Raw genomic sequence first — 21,480 nt, forward strand, 5'->3', positions numbered from 1 at the left:
TCATCTGTCACCTGAGAAATCTCTATGTGGGACAAGAAGCTACAGTTAGAACTGGATATGGAACAACTGATTGGTTCAAAATCAGGAAAGGAGTACGACAAGGCTGTATATTGTCTCTCTGCTTATTTAACTTATATGCAGAATTCATCGTGCAAAAGACTGGACTGGATAAATCCCAAACCAGAATTAAGATTGGCGGAAGACATATCAGCAACCTCAGATATGCAGATGACACAACTTTGACATCAGAAAGTGAGGATGAATTAAAGAACCACTTAATGAGGGTGAAAGAGGAGATCACAAAATATGGTCTGAAGATCAACATAAAAAAACCTAACCATGGCCACTGGTCCCATCACCTCCTGGCAAATAGGAGGTGAAGAAATGGAGGCAGTGAGAGATTTTACTTTCTTGGGCTCCATGATTACTGCAGATGGTGAGAGCAGTCACGAAATTAAAAGACACCTGCTTCTTGGGGGGACAGCAATGACAAACCTAGACAGCATCTTAAAAAACAGAGACATCACCTTGCCAACAAAGGTCTGTATAGTTCAAGCTATGGCTTCCAAGAAGTGAGAGCTGGACCATAAAGAAGGTTAATCGCTGAAGAATTGATGCTTTTGAATTATGGTGCTGGAGGAGACTCTTGAAAGTCCCATGGATTGCAAGAAGATCAAACCTATCCATTCTGAAGGAAATCAGCCCTCAGTGCTCACTGGAAGGACAGATCCTGAAGCTTAGGCTCCAATACTTTGGCCACCTCATGAGAAGAGAAGACTCCCTGGAAAAAACCCTGATGTTAGGAAAGATTGAGGGCACAAGGAGAAGGGGACTGCAATGGATGAGATGGTTGGACAGTGTTCTCGAAGCTACCAACAGTTTGACCAAACTGCGGGAGGCAGTGGAAGACAGGAGTGCCTGGCATGCTCTGGTCCATGGGGTCACGAAGAGTTGGACACGAGAAATCGACTAAATAACAGTGCTGATTTGACTTTCTTGGGCACTGAGGAGTTTTGTGAGAATTCTGTCTTTAAACAAAGTGGTCAGCTTTTGGCAATGTTCTTGGATACCCAGGCTTCCTGAAAACCCAATCGTATCTCCTAATGCACTTTTAAAGAAATGGGAGCAGAGGGGTTTTTTTAAAGGTAAATGTAAGAACTTCATGTAAATACCAAACCAGTGTTCACAATATTCTCAGGTACTTGGGAACCATTCCCCATGGCTTCTTGTGTTTCAATGAGTGACAGGAAGATGATGTAATAAGCAGAGGACAAATGATTAATGGACACACCACTCTTGGCCACCTCAGAATTTTAAGGCAATTTCAATCCCACGTCAACAAAAAATATGAAGACAATTATTATTTTTGTAAAGCAGTCTGCAATCATTGGAAGAAAACTTTTCATGTCTTAGAGGACTGCTTTCAGTATAGCAATAGTATGTAGACCTTGGCAAAAGAAAAAAAGAAAAGGGAGGGGGGAATACCCACAGTGAGAAATTTAGTTTTCATTTCTACATTTCTTCATTTAACAGGAATAAACATTTTTACAGGGGTTTTTTGGATTTCCTGGGGTATTGTATGTGAAGTATTTGCAAAGTGCCCTTCAAATCCAAATGTTAGTATATTCATTTAATTTGTGAATTTTAGTCCTAAGGCCTCCTGGAAGGCCCATGTACATTGTCTTGAGTTTCTCTGTCTGCTAGCCAAAGGGCTCTTGTTCTAGCAGATCAGTGAATTTTATCGTTGCTCAGCAGAGGAAGCCAATGCAACAGTTGCATCAGGGCAACTTCACTGCACAACTTTGTGCAATCTATTGCACAACAAAGTAGTGAGCAACCTTCTCATGCGTTCTCTTGTGCAGCAATGTTCTACTGGCACAAAAACACCGTCTGGTGGAACAAGGGTGACACTATGGGACTTTAATGCTACACTGCATCCAAACCATAATGTCTTTAAAAGTGATAATTTTGTTGGGGGGGGGGGAATTGTTAGTTGTTTTAAACCTGTGTTGCACACTACCTTCATATACATTCAATGGGCTACATATTCTCCAAAGAAACATCCTGTGTTATGGAATTGTATTGATATTTCTGTACATTATGCCTCCTACCTTTCCACTTAGAGACCATTCCTTCTGGACATGGAGCACAATCGTAGCAGCAAAATTTCTCCCCTTCCTTCTTTTTCCTGCTGTAGCCAGGATAGCAGTTGTCATTGCACATAGAAAGAGGATACACCTATACAGAAACATAAAAGTGGGGTTTGCAATTATCCTCAGTCATCCACCTCTGCAATAGCTAGCACATATGAGGGAGAGAATGAGGATGAGCCCTAAACAGCCTCAGCCCTGTAAACCTAACCCTTTCTGTTGGCTTTTACCAAAATTAAAACTGGAATGTACTAAGTTGTTTTCAATGGCTTACATAAAGTGGCTTACAGGACAAAAATTGGTCACAGACACAAAATAAACAGGCAACTATATTTCACCTGATTAAAACTCTGATGCCACACAATTTGATCATCTTGAATGATTAACTCTTTGCCTGTCGGAGCCTGAGGTTCCAGTCTTCCAACTTTGAATCTAATTACTGACCCATTAGGGGAAATCAACCAGTTTGTAACGTCAAAACCTACAACTAATTCCCCATTTTCATCAAAGCACACAGTATCTCCAGCACTGTTGTTGAATGTGAAGCCTCTGAGAAAGTTATGGATCTAGATTAAAAGAGAATATAGAGAAAGGGACTATTAGGTCTGTCTTTCATTTTATTTGGACAGCACGTGTGAAAACTTTATAGTACTCGATGCGACTTCCCTCTGTTGGCTCCAAATAGGAAACTGGTTATGTTTATTTACAACACACACACACACACACACACACACAACAACAACAACCACCCTACCTTATTTTATCACATGGTTGGTATTTGTTACCAAAATGAATTTGAAAGAAACAAAACGAAGATTGAAATGAAATGAAAAGCACAAAAATATTGGAACTATATTATGCAAATATATAATCCCTTTTATTTTTTATCAAAAGCTAGCTCATCTTTCTCATTTACATGAGTTACAGTTACCTGCCATGGTTGAACATTTTGAAAAAACAGTTTCTCTCCTTCTATCAACCTTCTCTCATTGGGGCTGGATTTGTATATGGCATGCAAGGAAAGTGCCACTGCATGTACTGCATTGTAGACATTGTAGCTGTGTCCAGTCATGCTCATTTCAAATACACTTCCAGGAAGACTCTCCAGGTTCTCCTCCCCTGTGCAGGTTTTCTTCTGGGTCTTCTCTTGGCCCATAGACATTTCTAGTGAACAGCTGAATGCCTGCTCCCAGAAGTCTTGGATAAAGCCATCTCCTTTTTCCGAGGAGGGTTTTAGCATCTGAAGGAACTTTGGGAATCCTGATGGCTGATTTGAGTGAGCTGTGAAGGATATGGTACCATGAAAGCTTTGTAAATCCCAATCTTTTTGAACAGAAAGTGATGCAAAATCCCAGTGAGATGTAACAATCCACACTCTACCCAGAGGTGGCAAAGAGAAGAAGGGTGCTGCAAACAGCAAAAATCTCAAACCTTGAAAAGATGGAGGTTCTCCATATACAAAAAATACTTTAGCTGTTGCCTCAAATGCAATTGTATAGCTGTCAAAATGCTGTACTGCCAAGTCTATAATTTCATCCAGATAATTCCATTTTGGTAGTCTTAATATGAAAGAATAGCAGATGCCATTTTGTGAAAGCATTGGCACAATTGTTTGTAAAAACCTGTCCCCTTTGTCATCATCCACAGCAATGAGTCCAACCCATGTCCATCCAAAATGCTGAAGTAAGCGCACCACTCCTATGTGCTGGTGGGCTTCATTTGGGACCATCTGATACAAAAAAGGGTATTGCGATTTAGCATGCTGTCCTGGCAGAAATGATCCATAAGTGAGCTGGAAGGAAATTTATAAGCATTATTCAAATGGATCCCAAAAACATATTCTATCAACGTATTTCAGTGAGTCCTGTAGGCAATTGGGTCAAACAACCTGTGGATATTGAGAGCAAGAGGAGCTGCAACAGTTGGCTGTTCAATTGTTGAACTGCTCTTATATCCAATGTTATTTAATATTGCAGAACCTTTCTTCTGGCTAGATGTCATTCCATCCCAAGTGCTTTGAGGCAGGTATGCTGGCTCCCTCTTTCTTTAAGGGCATGTACCTTTGATAATCAGGAGGTAGGATCTATAGTACATGCATTTCTCTTCTGTAATTTATATGGTTTATATATGATTGATTGATATAGGAACATGTTCTATTCATCATAGTGTCAAAAACATGATGACACGTGAGAGGAATACAATGACCTAAGGAACAATAAATCATTATGCAGTAAAAACAAACAAATTATTTGTCATTTTCCAATTTATAGTGTATAGAAAAATAAAGGGGACAGGACAGGAGAACATGAGCCACTGTTTCCAGATTACTATCTCCACAGGGGCAGAGTCGTTTCTCAGTTGGAATCTTTTGGTATCTGCCTCAAGTACGGCAGAGGACATCACATCCAATCTGGCCAGTGTGAAGGCACATCTGTATTTTGGGTAGTTAATTTATACAAATATGGTGCCAGGGAATCAAACTGAGAAGGGGGAAAAAAGGCATACTAAGGACAGAATTTCTTTATAATGGCCGGATTGTTCTGTTGCTCTAAGTCCTTCAGACACTGTCCAATTAGCCTTTTTGCTTTAATAAAGCCCGTCATGAGAAGCTGATGTAGGCGGAGTCCACAGGAGAGGAGTTTTTGGTGCACATTTTTAAAACAACCCACTTTTGGGGGGTCTTGTGTCACTAAGGGCAGTGGACCGGGTGGATTTAAATTTAGATGGAGCCAATAATTAAGAGTTCTTTGCCAGGACCAAGTTTCTACAGAGGGAAGACTCGCCTCCAGTCATAATGCTGCATTCGAGACACAGGTACAGAAAAATTCTGCCTTGAAAATTTGGATTGGACAGTTTCAAGAATGCTACAATGATTACCCGTCCAAATTTGGGCCGCGTAAAGTATCTGCACCAAAGATTTGGTTTGAAAAACTTCTAGGGCTGCTGGGATGTATTTGCCGCCCTTCGTATGGAAGAAACAGGACAACATCTTAGCACTTTGGGCTGCTTTTTCTTTAACACATTTTTGGTGTACATCCCATGACCCTGATGACTGGAAGACTATGCCAGGAATTTAAAGGCTTTAACCTGCTCAATTGGGTGATTGTCCATGCTCCAGCTATGTGATCTATGTTTCCATGTGAAAACCATGACTTTGGTTTTCTGATAGTTTACCACCAGCTGTTCTCTCTTGCAGTATGCTAAGAATTCTCCTATCAACCTTTTTAGGCCTATTTTTGTTCAGGATGGGAGAACCGCATCATCAGCATATAAGAGCACTGAGATTGGTTTTGTGGCTAATTTGGGAGCATGAAACTCCGGAGATGTTAAGCTTTTAACCATATCATTGATATATAGGTTAAATAAAGCTGGGGCTAGAATGCAGCCTTGCTTAACCCCCTTGGTGGCTGGTACAGGGCCTATGAGTTGGCCATTTGTGGAAGATCTTAAGTACAGCACAGTATCTTTATATAGGCCATTAATCAAAATTAGTAATCTTTTATCTATACTGGATGTATTCAATTTGGCCCAGAGTCTTACTCGTGAAATTGAATCAAAGGCAGCCTTCAAGTCAATGAAGGCTGCATATAAGACCCCACAGGTTTTCTTGGTGCATTTATTGATGAGATGTGCTAGGACAAAACAGTGATCTATGGTAGATCTGCCTTGCCTAAATCCAGCTTGCTCCTCTGCCAAGATAGTCTCAGCGTCCATCCAACTAGTTAATTTGATATAGAGGTGTTTTGCATATAATTTTATGCCAGGGGCCTTTTTGTTCTTTAGCTGTGCCATCAAATTCTCTACTTCCTCTGTGGTTACGGGTGGCCAGTGAGGTGAAACCTCTGATTGAACTGAGCTTGTTAAACTGAGCTTCTGATTGAACTAAGCTTGTTAAACTGAGCTTCCTTATTATAAAACAATGATTGGAAGTATTGGATCCACTCTCGGGGTTCAACAGTACAAATGAGTCCATTACACCCCTGGTGCAGTCACATTAAAGCTTTTTTACCATTACCATTACTTGCATTTACAAGGTGTATCCAACATCTTATACTACTAGTGATAGACCAAGAATAACAAAGAACTTGGCCCAAAGTAGTTTCTAACCAAAATATCACGGGTAACTACTGAAATCATGATGGTGTGCCACAGTTGTAAAATCATCATACCACCACAGCTTACCTGTGGAGTTTTGTGGATTGCTGAAATGATGGCCACATTGACAGAGATCTCAGAAAGACATCCTCCAATGACAGCTATCAGATTGTTCTGGTTGTGACACTTGAAGTTGGGGACAAACCTATGTTGTGCAGAAAGCAGACTGAGGGTGGCCTTGTAGGTCATCCTTGCAGTGTAGTAGCTATTAAGAATGCTGAATCCCAGGGAGACATTTGATAAAATGTTGGGACTCTCGTTGATCTCTTTTACAGCAAATGCCAAGGCCAGGATGTGCTGGTAGTTCTTTGGCACTGAACTGTAATGAAATTTAGAGTTGTTACAGCTGATAAATAAAACATTTGTGTTGGAAGCAATAAAAAGGTGTTCCTATTCTTCAGAACTGATCTTCAAGAATAAATGACTTGTAGAAACGTCTCTGTGAATTGAAATCAGAGATGTTGTATGTACCCTTGTTAACTATGAAAATACTTTAATAAAAACAACTATATATTAAAGAATGTGGTGTAACTTTAAAACCTTAGAAGATAATAGACACAATAAATAAAATATTTGAATTGAAATGCTGAATTCTTAAAATGTTGATAGTTCATTCTACTTAATGAGCTTCTATTTGCACTTATTGGATTCACTCCCTTTGCCTAAAAACAACAAACAATAAGCCCAAGGTAGATAGTCCATATATAAACTATGACATACCTCCTAACTTTTTAAAGGAAATGCTGAGAAGGGAGATGTAGAGTGATTTTTTTTTTTGGCCATCTCTCCAACAACCTATTCTTATTAATATTATATCACTCAATACAGTGGTACCTGAAATTGTTTTTAACCTGAAGCACCACTTTAGCTAATGGGGCCTCCCGCTGCAGCTGCACTGCTGCCATGCTATTTCTGTTCTCATCCTGAAGCAAAGTTCTTAACCCAGGGTAATATTTCTGGGTTAGCGGAGTCTGTAACCTGAAGCGTATGTAACCTGAAGCATATGTAACCCGAGGTACCACTGTACATGCAAGAAGCTGAGAATCACTGTACCAAGATGAATATGGGTCAAGCAACTGATATGGTCAAAACATATAAAATAATGAAGAAAAGAGAAAGGATAAAAAACTGAATTCTTACATCGGTTCATAAATCACAATCTGTGTAGGCTGTTTCATAAAAGAGAGGAGATCATAGAGGTAGAATACTTGAGATACAATTTCACCAATGAGAAGGTCTCCTGACTGGTAAAATTTATGAGTAATGGGAAGGGGATCATCATATATGCTGCAATTAATGGAATCTTTCTTGCATACTGCATGACATAGTAGTGCTAGTAGCAACACAATGACCAACATGATCCTGTTGATAGAATACCTCTGCCAAATCCAGACTCCAAAGTTTTCCTCTACAGAATTTGACACAGTTTTTATCAGGATTGCTATAAACTGACTTGAATGGTGGATGATTCTGTTACTTAACTGATCTTAGGGAATTTGAGGACCACTGCAGGTAGTTAATAATGGCTCTTTTCCACCAGTGTCATTGAACTATGTATTTCCTTTGATTGCCAACTAAATGATGTAACTAAGCTCTCACTTATATTAATGGGACTTAAATTGTTTCAGAGTTGTCTGATTGATTTAAATAGGATCTAAGGTCAGCAAAATTCAGGATCAAATCATTTATTTCTTCACTCTTCATCTAATGGTGAAAAATGAAAATGTAGCAATGCTTTAGTGTGCAAAAGTGGGGTAGAATGGTGTAGCTGTCTAAATCAGTTGTTGCAAAAGAATGTAAGGTGAATAGTTGATAAGCAGGTTGCATTTTTTGTGTGCGCACTAACGAATACCTAGTCAGAATCTGGTATTAGGAAGATATGCTGGTCAAAGAGAAAGGTTGAGAAGCAGAGATTTATTTGTTTTAAGTATCACAGCAGAATCAAGTTTTGGTACTGTATACCTCAAGATATATATATATATATATATAAATGAACTTAGACGAGAGTAAGAGAACCCAGTTCTTACCAACATCCCATTCTGAACATAAGGGTTTTATAGCATTTTTCAGATGTTGATAGTTGATCTTGCTAATAGGCTCTGAATGTCAATTGTGCTAGAGGTTGCAAAAACCCATAATTTTGATAAAGTTAAGGATGATTATCACATCCCCAGTGTGTTGCTGAAGCAGTATCATGCATGAGAAAACTACTAGGAATTCTCCTTATTAGAGTGATACAACTATTATCTTCTCCTTTTAGGTATAATTAGTAGTATGTGGCACTTCCCCAGCAGGTCCAAGCTGCCTGTTTCCAGATCTAGATATAAGTTTTTCCATGTATCTGCTATACATTTTGGAAAGTTGTTTGTTCACTGTGCATTTGGATGAGATATTCTAACCAATTTTTGCATAATGGTTCCTAAGATCAAGAAGCAGGTTTTCACCTATGTTTGGATACTGTTGGTGCCATTCTAAATCCTTTAAAAAGGCACTTGTTTTAACCACTGATTTCAAATCTGCAATAATTTGGGGACTTCTTTAAATAATTCCTGAGCTGAGCACCAAGAAATTTAATGTTTTTGAGTTTTTTTTAAGAAGTGCAATGAAAAACCAGCACTTCTAGAATGGCCATACGTGTGGGTTTTCCTGGACATTTTCACGATTGCCAGAAATCCCCCCAGACGCTATAAGTGTTGGACGAATCATGGATATGTCTGGAAAACCCCAGAAGTATGGCAGTCAGAAGATATATATATATATATATATATATATATATATATATATATATATATAACATAAATAACAACGATACCTTATTGGTCCAAATATATGCTGCTCCTTTAAAATTGGAAGGAGGGGGAGAGAGAGAAAATTAAAAATACCCGAATATAAGCCTCTCCATTCCTCGGTGCTCCTGGCTGCATAGTGGGGGGTGGGGAGCCGAACTGGGTTGCCAGCGGCCTTTCCCCTTTCCTTGCTCTCTCCCTTTCTGGCCTTGGGGGAGACAACAGGGAACTATGCTTGGGTCGGCCACCACTTTCCCGCGCTCCTGGTACTGTCTCCCCCGCGCTCCTGGCTGCATACCATAAGGTTGCGAATGTAAGCCGCACTTACACTTTTCATGGTCGGAATTTGAGAAAAACGTGAGGCTCATATTCAGGCCAATACAGTACTTTCAAATATACAACAATTGCTTATTAGAATGACTAGATTACTGATAATATTGGAGAGAATTATTCAAGCCTTTCAGAGGGTGTTACAAGTGTGTCCCTGGACTCACACGTATGTAGCCAGCACTCATGTATCTTCATATAGACACTGCTGAGAGGTTTAGGATCTTTTGTTGGAGTTATGACCTAAGTTAGGAATCCACCAAGATACTACTGCACAGTTAATCAGGAGTTGTTTTATTCAAATGTAAGGAATGTTAGCAAACCAAAGTGAGAAAGAAATGGAATGTTTCTGGCTAAACTCTGCAAACAGAACTTTGAAAAGAGTTGTTTGCTTAAGCAAGTACCTATGACTGAATTATTACGACATCACTACAACCAGCATTTCCAACAAACTACATATGCAAGCAGAATAATGATATGCACTCATGTTCTTTTACTTTTTTTGCTGATAAGTTGTTCCCTGGTGTTCAGCTCAGGTCTGAATATAATAATGTAGCATTTAGGGGAAAAGATGCAACACAGTAATCCAGCACCAGAGGACAACATGGAAAATATCTCCACAGCTACCATGTACAGTATTTTCATTTGGAGCTCAGATAGGTGGGAACAAAGGACAACCAAACACTGCAAAACACCAGCAAGCTGAAAGTGATAAATTTGGCCTCATTGAAACTGTCAGGTAACTTCCTGGCAAGGAAAGCCAAGATGAAGCTGACAATGGCCAGCAAACACATATAGACTAAGACACCATAAAACATGGCCACTGAACCCTCATTACATTCAAGTATGATTTCCCCATTCAGTGAGTGTATATCTGTATCTGGGAATGGAGGAGATGTACTTAACCAAAGAGTACCAAGGCAAGCCTGAATAAAGGAGCAGAAAAGGACAATGTATTTTGCCAGCCTTTTCCCTATCCATTTCCTCATCCTGGAGGAATCCTGGCTTGGTTGCCATGAATGCCAAAACTACAGTAATGGTTTTTGCCAAAACACTGGAAAGAGCCACAGAGAAGATGATGCTAAAAGTTATTTGTTGGAAAAGACAGGTCAGCTTTCCAGGCTGTCCAATGAAGAGAAAGAAGCAGAGGAAACAAAGCAGGGGGGCGATGAGAAGGATGTAGGTGAGAGTCTGATTGTTGGCTTTGACTATCAGAGTGTTATTATACTTTAGAAAAGATCAAGCATTGTGATCAGAGAGAAAGAAATAGCCAAGAATGATAAGATAAGACAGGTAGCTTGGAACCTTGGGAAAGCATTGAATTTGGTCATTGTTGGGATGCTCATATTCTGGACATTTCACACAGGCATCCATATCTGAAATAAAAGAGGGATCCTTTAAATATTTCAGATATTGATCAATATAGAACTAAAGCATTGGTTCTCAACCTGTTCTGGGTCATGGACCTCTTTGAGAATATGATTATGGACCCGCTCCCCAGAAAAATGCACATTAATATTCTATATGCATTTGAAACCCATACAACAATTAAGGCCAATTCAAACAATTACCTTTAAAACTCATAACCCCAATAATAATTTATCCGTGTACATTTAAATGTATTTCAATAAGTACTAATGAAGCTATCATTCACAAACTCTCATTAGAGAGTGAAATATGATGTTGGGCCTGTGGCAATAAAACCGAATTTTCCCTACGTATTCTGGGAGTAGTCGGGGTGAAGTGTAGGCTGAAATCAACAGGACCAATGAAACAAGTTGTATTGTGCAAACATAATAATGTTAAATGAAAGATTAAAAGCACAAAATAATTGAAAGGTCATGGGGAGGGGCAGAAATGGAAATGAGGAAAGAAGGAGCAAAATGTTTTGAAAAATAAGTAGTAGTGTGGCCAAGAATTAAATACAGGTACAGTGGTACCTTGGTTTCTGAACCTAATCCATTCCGGGAGTCCGTTTGACTCCTGGAATGGTTTGCAAACCAGGACATGGCTTCTGATTGGTTGCAGGAGCTTCCTATACACAATCAGAAGCTGAGGAAGCCGTGTCAGATGTTTGGCTTCCAAAATACGTTTGCAAATTGGAACACTCACTTCCAGGTTTGTGGCGTTCAGGAGCCGATTTGTTGGACAACAAAGGCGTTAGACTATCAAGGTACCACTGTACATTCCTCTTAGAAGTAATTTTGCAGGGGCAAACAGAAGTATACCAGATCATTCATTTCATTGGCACTTATGAGGAAAGGCATACTAATGCCTTGTGCCCAGCAATAGAATATAGAAGGCAAAATCTTGACTAACCTGTCCAAGCATTGCCAGCATGACATTTTCATCAGATCCACAATAAATAAATGCAATATTCATTAAATATGTGTTATGGTAATTATGATCTAAACACATTAAAAAGGTGTGTCTGTGTGTGTGTGTGTGAGAGAGAGAGAGATAGAGAGAGAGAGAGAGAGGAGTAGGATGGTGTCTTACATAGGTTCGCCAATCACAATCTGTGAAGGCTGTTCCATGAAAGAGAGTGCATTATAGAGGAAGACGACTTGAGAAACAATCCCACCAATGAAAAGGTCTCCTGATTGGTAAAATTCATGAGGAATAGGGAGAGGATCGTCACGTATACTGCAATTAATGAAATGTGTCATGCATACAGTATGACACAACAATATAAGCAACAATGCCATCACCATCATGATTCTGTTGACAAAATGCCCCTTCCAAATGTCAGTTTCCATGGTACCCTCTACTGCATTAAATATAGTTTCTAAAGCCAGGAAGTTGATATATAACCTAACATATAAGAGAGATTATCTAACAGAAGAATGACAAAACCCTGCCGATACCTGGATCTAGTTCTGAAGGATACAAGGGTTTTATAGCTCTTTTTCAGAATCTTGTTTTTTTGTGTGTGTTGCTAGCATGTGCTGAATGTCAGTGGCATTAACAGGTATGATTATCATTTCCCCAGTGTGTTGTTGACTTCTGAAGTTGTATCGTGCATAACAAAAGTGCTAGAAGATTTTTTCTTCTTTCCACCTGAATAATAAACATATTATTTTGTCCTAAGTAATCAGCATTATGCAGCCTGGTAGATCCAGATCTTACCAGTGCTAGAGTTAAGTTCATCCACAGAGCATTCAGATTTCATTGGAGGTTTTTAAGCAAATATTGGATGGCCACCTGCCATGGATGCTTTAGTTGAGATTCCTGCAGTGCAGGGGGTTGAACTAGATGACTCTTGGGGTCCCTTCCAACATTGTAATTCCATGATTCTGTGATAGCTTTCCCCAAACATCCTAAACTCTACAAATAGCTTCATATAGATGCTAAATAGCATTATGAACAAAACAGTAGCCTGTGATACATCACAACACTGGACGCTGAAGCATAGCACTCAATACATCAATAAAGTCATATGTGTTGGTGAAAATAACATACAGATGCATTCTATAGGGTGTAAATTTCTTGTAAAAGGTTTTTAGGGGGAAATTACATTGCAATTAGTATATTAGAAGAAACTTACACAAAAATGCTGCTGAATTCTCTGGAGAAGGTTTGATAGCAACTCATATTTGACAGAGAATCACACCTCATCTGACTACAACAACAGAAAGCTCATGGTTCAGTAAGACTCTAACTTGCTGTTTGGTCTATCAACAAGTCTTAAGCTTGTGCTGCATAAGAATAGTGTATCAACTAGTGCTAGATTATGAAACTAGGGTGCATATATTGAAGTGATTTACTACATATAAGTGTATTAACAAATGTGAGAGTGAATAAAACATTGAAAGGACATTCTTTGTCTGTCTTCTCTTGGGTCTATGAAAAGGAGTAATGGTGCTGACTTGGCGCTGCATAATAACTCTTAGTACAATCACTTTGGTCTAAACCACTGAGCCTCTTGGGCTTGCTGATCAGAAGGTCAGCAATTTGAGGCCCCGTGACGGGGTGATCTCCAGTTGCTTTGTCCCAGCTCCTGCCAACCTAGCAGTTCAAAATCATGCCAGTGCAAGTAGATAAATAGGTACCACTGCAATGAGAACGTAACAGCGTTTCATAACTAGGTGATTTTGCGCCCGTGGCAGAACTGTCCACATTGTGCCCCCTAGCCATGGACAAATTAGCTCTTCTTTCCACCTCTCCTCCAACCCCAACCCCTCCACCCATTCACCCTCCATTTAAAACCATTTCTTATGAGGCAATAATCAATATTTATATTTAAGGACATATTTTAAAGATAATTTTGTGCCCCCTATCGCCTGTGCCCCATGGCGGGGGCCCACCTTGCCACCTTGCCACCCCCTAGCTACGGCCCTGAAGATAGGCAGGTAGTTTCTTTCCTCCTCCTCTTTTCTTCCTCCTCCTCCTTATCTTGGCTGCCCTTTCCCTTCCCTTTCTACTGCTGGAATTCCTGGGAAATCACCACAGACCAGCAGCCAATTGCTTACATACAGGCACTGGTCCATGAAGCACCATTTTCAGTAGCGTTTTTCCAGCAGAGAGAAAATAACAATATATTATTACCTTCAGTCCCTATTTTATATTTATTCATGGAAATTTCAGTCAATAATTCTGTTTGGCTGATGAGTATGGAAGGAATAAATATGCAACTTCGCCTTGTGGATCTTGACTTGCAAATAATTTCACTAAAATGTGAAAGAAAAGGTCCATTAAGATCATTGAGATTTATTTTCAGGTCAAGAAAGCTTTAGAAACTTTAGAAAGAATGTTTCTCAGTATATTTAACCTCTGTGAAGTACTGTATGTGTCGGTTATTATACTATTCATTCTACCATTCAGATTGCATACTTGAAAGGGGGGGAGTGCCATCTGTTTTTAATTCTCATATAACTTAGTCTTTTCCTGATTTCAGTTGCTCCCTGTTATTCAAGTCAGCCCTGAACAAAAGAATATAGCATTTAGGGGAAAAGATGCAAACCAGTAACCCAGCACTGGAGGATAAGATAGAGAAGATCTCCACAGCCACCATGTATTTTCCTTTGGTGCTCAGGTAGGCAGGAACAAAGGACAACCAAACACTGCAGAACACCATCATGCTGAAAGTGATAAATTTGGCTTCATTGAAAGTGTCTGGCAACCTCCTAGCAAGGTATGCCACCGTGAAGCTGACAAGGGCCAGGAAGCACATATAGCCCAAGACACTATAAAACATGACAGTTGAGCCTTCATTACACTCTGCTATAATTTCCCCATTGACGGAGTACATGTCTGTATCTGCGTATGGGGGAGAAATACTCAGCCAAAGGGTACAAATTCCTGCTTGAATAAAGGAGCCTGAAACCATGATAGAGTTTGTCAGCTTTTTCCCCATCCATTTTCTCATTCTAGATCCTGGTCTAGTAGCCATAAATGCCAGGACTACAGTGATGGTTTTAGCTAACAAGCTGGAAAGAGCAAGAGAAAATATGATGCCAAAAGTTGTTTGTCGGAGTAAGCAAATTAGCTGTCCAGGTTTTCCAATAAAAAGCAAGCAGCAGAGGAAACACAGAAGGAGGGATACGAGAAGAATGTAGGTGACACTTCGGTTGTTGGCTTTGACGATGGGTGTGTTCTGATGCTTCACAAATATTATTATCACCAAAGCTGTGATCAGAGCAAGAGCAAGAGCAGACAAAGCTAAAGTCATTCCTAAAGGTTCCTCGTATGAAAGGTAGGTTATGACTTTGGGAATGCATTGGTTCTGGTGGAAGTTTGAATATTGATCTTCTGGACATTCTGTGCAGGCATCCATATCTAGAATAAAAATTTTTAAAATTGGATACTTTTATAGTCATTGTTGGAGCTGACTTAAATCTCTTCTCATTTCCAAGTTCATTAGCCAAGGGTTGTCATTCATCTGCAAACTCCTCACATGCGAAGACTATCCATCTTTGCTTTTAAGCAAAGAACAGTTCCATCAGATGTGAGATATCAGCAAAAAAGGTGTTTTGAGGTATATGGCACATTATTCCACAGATCCTAGTACAGAACTGGGCGGAAGCTATCCCAGCCCTGAAAGAACTAGCAGAAAGCATAAAACTAATTTAAAAAGTCACAGCCACCTTCCACCCTGATGAGCATGATGTTATAACACTGGTCTTAAAGATCTACATTGGCTTCTGAGCACAATTCAGGCCCTGTATATAGGAATATGTAGATATTCAGGCCCTGTTCATCACAGACAATAATCTCCAGCTCCGAGGGCCTTCTGGTTAGTCACGGAGCTTCATGCTCCGGCACCAGGGGGTGGAGAGCAGGTGGGGGCGGGGCTGGTGCGCATCCAGGGGCGGGGTATGCTGCCTGCAGGGGTGTGGCACCCAGTGCAGGTGGGGGGCAGCTGTGATGGCACCTACTGCGATCGCGCTGCCGGGGGCTGTGTGTTCCACTCACACTCCTCTTCCTTTGCCAGTGCTTCTGGTGGTTCCCTCACTGCTAGAAATGAAGTTATAGGGAACCAGGCAGAGGGCTTTCTTGGTGGTGGCACCTGCCCACCTGCCCTGTAGAATGTCATCTCATCAGATGTCAAACAGTTAAACAACTACGCAACTTTTCAAAGACATCTGTTGGAAGCTGCCCAGAGTGGCTGGGGCAAACCAGTCAGATCGACAGGGTATACCGTAAGTAATAAATATGTAAATAAATAAATCATTCTATTGATTCACGTTTTACTTATTTGAAGCAATAAATTGAGATTAATTTGTTTTTGTTTTTGCTTTATATCTCTTTTTCTATGGTGGGGTTAATAAAAATGGAATAAGTAATGAGTATTGAATTTCTTTGTTATATATATCATTGGAAAATTATAATGAAGATGAATTTTTGAAAATTCAGCTTCCCCTTGATGTGATGTGTCTCACAATAAAGTTCTGCAGTGAAATATAGACTAAGAGATTTTACTTCCAATACCCATAGTTAGCAAAAGATATATAATAAAACCCATTTGGTGTCCTTCCAAGGCCCTGGCCAGAATTGTTGATATCAAAACATGAAAGTCTATATAGTAGCTTGTTTTCTAAAATGTTTTAAATTTGGACTGGGCTACTTCTGAAAAGGAATTGTTTAGAGCATTCAAACAAGATAATGCACATGTTAAGCATGATTATTTCCCCCCTTTAAAGCCATATGGTGGGTTTCAATGTAGCACTCTGTGGACCAAGCACATGGTAAATGAAGTCCACACATGCACTGGCACTTCCCCCCCGTCCTCCCCCTATTCTCCATGAACTCCATAATTATTCCCTGGAGCCTTGTGGGAAACCCAGAATGGGTTTAGGTGCTGCAGGGGGGAAACAGCAGGGAGGTTCCATTGCATGTGCAGGCCTTGTTCTGCACGCCCAACAACTTAGCTGAATACCAAATATAGTCACGTCAGTCTTCCTGAATAATTGTGGAAATCATTCTGCACTTACTAATATTCAATTTATTACTCACCCTTTACCAACAGATCCCAAGAGATGCAACATTTTAAAACTGTACATTAAAAACAGTTATGATACTGTTAAAATAATTAGTGGTACAGGAATGTCCTGAAAACACATACCTTAAATGTCAAAGGCACATTGACCTCTGTGACAACCATATCTCTTACCTGTCTGGTTAGAAATCTTCCCTTCCGGACAAGGAACACATTCATAACAGCAAAAAGGCTCCCCTTCCTTCTTTTTCCTACTGTAACCAGGACAGCACTTGGCATTACACAGAGAAGTGGGAAGAATCTATAAATAAATGTCCAATTTTATCATTTTCATTACAATTCGCATTTCATTGAATATCGCAACACACTGAATAATAGACTTATCTTTCCCCCTTCCATGCTTCCATTTATTTATCAATTAAGACTACATAATCTAATTCCCCTTTTATTCAATCACCCCCACTATAATTTTAATAATTTAAACTGCTACATTTAGATTAATCCTGCTAACACTTTATCTTGCTTTGCATAATTCTTGAGGTATTCTGCAAACATTTTCCACTTTTTCTTAAACACGCCATCTTGCTGATTTCTTATTCTGTTCGTTAAATTTGCCAATTCTGCATATTCCAATAATTTTATCTGCCACTCCTCCTTTGTTGGGTTCATTCTCTCTTTCTATTTCTGAGCATATACCTCAGACTGCTGTAATTGCTTAAAGAAATTCTGCAGTTCTGCGGGGACTTCTGTTCCTAATATACCTTGTAAGAAGGTTTCTGGTCTTTTTATAACATTTTTTGATTTCATTATATATCACCTCCCAGAATTCCTGCGGAATTCTACATGTCCACCACATATGATAAAAAGTACCCTCCCTTTCTTGACACTTGCAACAGGTACTTGATTCTGATTTATACATTTTCGCTAATTTACTTGGCATAAAATACCACCTATATATAATCTTCATGATGTTTTCTTTCAACGTATCTCATTTACACAATCTGTAAATTTTAAATCCTTACTCCACAATTTTTCCAACACGCTTAATTCTATACTATGTCCTATATCTCTTTTCCAGTTTATCATGGCTGACCCATGACAGTCTGGTTTCATGCCTGGTTATGAGGAGAAGGACAGGGGACATGTCAATGGCTTTTGATGCCATTGACCATGGTATCCTTCTGAGTTGACGTAATGGACTCCTCTGTAACATCTGAAACAAGGGGGGCTGTAGACCTGGTGTCTATGTGGGGAATCCCTTGAGGCTGGTCAAGAGGCTGAAGCTGATGCAAATTGCTTGACTGCTTACTGGGACACAGTATTGGCAACCAGTCACACCACTGCTGAGAGAATGGCACTGGCTACCAATTTGCTGCTGGCCCATGATTAAGGTGCTGGTCTTCTTCTGATGCCCAAAGATGACGTTGAAGGGTTTGTGAAAGTGATCAAATGATTAGCACTCCTGAAACTGATTCTGAAAGAGACATAGACTTGAATTCCCTAGTAGGACAATACAATGCTGTGATATTGGTGGTTCTAATCCCATTGGAGCCTGAGGAGATTTGATGGGGAATGATATCCCCATATATTTTCCTGCTCGTATTTTATAAAATTACTACCTGAAGACTGAGTAAGCAGCATATCCCAGGGCCATCTTAGTTTTAATGTTCCATTTTTTGAATCCCCCTTCCTAAGTAGTTCTGCTGCCAACCATTTACTCTTTTGCTGGCAATTGAAAAGACACTTCTTTCAGAAGGCCAGCTGCTATTCATTTATTCTTTGCCTTTTTTATTTTATGTGCACAATTAAATTATTAGTTCTTGTTTTATTTCTGTATTATGAATGTTGCATTTGATTGATTTGCTGATGTTTTATCTCTGACCATCCCTGGGATCATGGGAGGAAGGATGGGAAATCAATGGAAATTAGGGCTATGAACCCATTTCTTATGCTTACTGTGAATATATGTACAGATTAGCCTTACATTACAAGCATTTCCTGAGTCTCCAGTGACCCTCTTTAAATGAAACCAACCCAGGGTACATGTTGGAAGTTGGAAGTCTTGAAACCTTTTGCTGATTGCAGAATGGGGTGTAGTAATTGGAGTGTATGTAACAATATGGAAATAAAAGTCATCAGGCACATTTCAACAATCCATTTCCAGTTATTTGGGAGAAAAAGATTTACAAGTCTTCCTAGCTCACCTGGTTAAATGTTCTATGCCACACAATGCGTTCATCATGAATGGTTAATTCCTTGCCTGGAGGAGCTTGAAGATCCAGCCTTCCAATTTTGACTCTACCAAAAGATTGATTTGGAAACATTACCCAGTTGGTCACATCAAATCCTGCCATTATCTCTCCATTATCGTTAAACTGTATTGTCTCTCCAGCACTGTTGTTGAATGTGAGATTTCTTAGAAAGGGATGGAGCTACATTCAAAAAATATAGAAAGGGGTAAAATGTTTGAATCCTCAGAGTGGTGAATACAACCATAATTTTCAGAGAGGTGTGCACTAGTTGTGTGTGTGTAGCCAGTCCAGACATTTTATGAAATAAAAAACCCTTAATTTAGTTTCACCCTAAAAAAGTCATTCTAAAGTTAATTTGTAAAATATTAGAGAATATTGGTAGTTTTGTTTAAAAACAGTGAAGTTTTGAAAGGTTCAGTTCAGCATCTTGATTTAAAATTGCATCCAAATACAACCAGTCATGGACAAAAACTAGGTCCTCAATCTTAGGAATTATTTTGCAAAGTTTTCTTACTATTCTAGCCATTGAACTCATGTAAGGAAGTTGTGCCATCACTCTCTACCAGAAACTGTCAGATTAAAAGTATGGGCCTTAGAGCCACACCCAGAGCATAACTGCAAGTCATCAAGATATCATAAGAAATTTGGTCTTTGAGGAACAGCCTGTCACACCTGAGTAATAGTTATTTTTCAGGTAGGCAGCTTGGCCTCTGGCAGCTAACTCATTAGGAGTCATCACTTCTGCATACTTGGAGGTGGCTCAGCCTCCACCTGATTCAGTAGAAGGGTCAAAAACCTGTATATCCCTCTTAGGATCCATCACACAAAACAACAATAGGTTCAGAAGTATCCAAATGTATCAATGAAGATGGTGTGGCAGCAAGATACATTTCCAACAAGCCAAAGGAGCTTGGGAAGAGACAAATGAATAATTTTCAGGCGCAGGCAAAAACTCAACATGATGAAGATGCTTTCTAATAAAAGATGAAAAGGTAAAAAAATTCTCCTGATTCTTTCTTTAGAAAAGGGTTCCTGGTATGTTAGCCAGCATTGAAGATGTGATCAGCAGCCCTGACCAAAATTTGCCCATATAGGAGGTATGACATAAAAGTGGATGATTTATTAGTGAAAGTGCTACGTATAACACAGCAAACAGGGAAGCCAGCCATTCTCACCAAGCTATTTGATAGGAAACAAAAAGCCTTGACTGTAAGATCTGTTTATGTACATGAGATTTTAAGGTTTTTTTTACACAGCTGTGGAATAATATGGTGTTCTAGGCCACCCAAGAGCAGAAAATACTGTGCTGTGGGTAAAATTACCTCCCATGGCTGCAGATTCTGCAAATCCACTCTAGCCGCCTGTGATTTGGGTTTGAATCTAGATTGATACATAGCATGTAGAGCATGTGCCACTGCGTGAGGAACATTGTACACAGCATAGCTGCTGCCAGTCATGCTCATTTCAAAGATTTGTAATGGAAGACTCTCCAATTTCTCCTCCTCAGTGCAACGTTTCTTAGGCTCTTCACCCACATTATTATTTTTCAATGAGCAATTGAAGGTCTTTTCCCAGAAATCCTTGATCAAATCATTTTGCTTTTCCTCAAAAGGATTTAGACTCTGAAGAAATGTCCTGAATCCCAGGGGTTCATTTGAGTGTATAGATACAGATAAGGCACCTTGTAAAGGGTGCATATTCCACCTCCTTTCGTTGGTGGTTTTGAAATCCCAATGACTTGTCACAAGCCATACTTTACCTATAGAAATTTGTGCCATATGAAGATACCTGATCAAAATGTCCATCAAAATGGAACTACCATAGACCACAGAAACATTGGCTTTGCTTGTCATGACAATTGAAATTTTATTAAATTCACTAAGGAGCAAATCCATCATTCCTTCAGCATAAGCCAATGGCCATATTCTACGTATAAAATCAACACAGATGTAATTCAGGGTAAGCTGGGGAACTAATGCTTCCAAAAAAAAAATCTCCAGTAATGTATTCCATAGTAAAGAGACCAATCCATGTCCATTTGAAATGCAAAAGTAACTTGACCAACCCATTGTACTCATGGACATCATTAGGGACCATCTGGTACAGGAAATGGTACTGTCTTCTTTCAGTCACCCTTGAGTCAAGACAATCATAGGTGAACTAAAAGCAAACACATATATGATATGAAAAGCACAGAAAATGTGTGGATTAAGGGTATGCATTGCTAATATGGATTACTTTTGTCCACAGCCACTACTTTGGGTTAAATGAATGTTTCATTTACCAGGAAAAAATAATGATCAGTGGATATATCAAGCCAAGGCAATCTTGATGCATTTAATTTGAAATAATCTAAATAAACATAATTTAGG

General features: G+C 39.4%; 1 protein-coding gene across 7 annotated transcripts in view; it reads right to left on the reverse strand.

Moving 5' to 3' along the window:
- Window positions 1-21,480, reverse strand: part of LOC308461291 (vomeronasal type-2 receptor 26-like) — a 64,005-nt gene that overhangs the window by 13,771 nt on the left and 28,754 nt on the right. For 3 of the 7 annotated variants that reach the window (XM_080978075.1, XM_080978074.1, XM_080978073.1), the window contains 3 exons: window positions 3,082-3,942; window positions 2,489-2,716; window positions 2,112-2,238 (listed from right to left, as the gene is read on the reverse strand). In XM_080978075.1, the coding sequence (XP_080834201.1) occupies window positions 2,112-2,238; window positions 2,489-2,716; window positions 3,082-3,942 (1,216 nt within the window). Of the gene's footprint in view, window positions 1-2,111; window positions 2,239-2,488; window positions 2,717-3,081; window positions 3,943-17,030; window positions 17,158-19,060; window positions 19,215-21,480 lie in introns of those variants that run through there. The other 4 variants (XM_080978072.1, XM_080978071.1, XM_080978076.1 and 1 more) reach the window with 3 other exon arrangements.

This window comes from Podarcis pityusensis, assembly GCF_964106645.2.
Source record: "Podarcis pityusensis genome assembly, chromosome: 13".
NCBI classification, from domain to species: Eukaryota; Metazoa; Chordata; class Lepidosauria; order Squamata; family Lacertidae; genus Podarcis; species Podarcis pityusensis.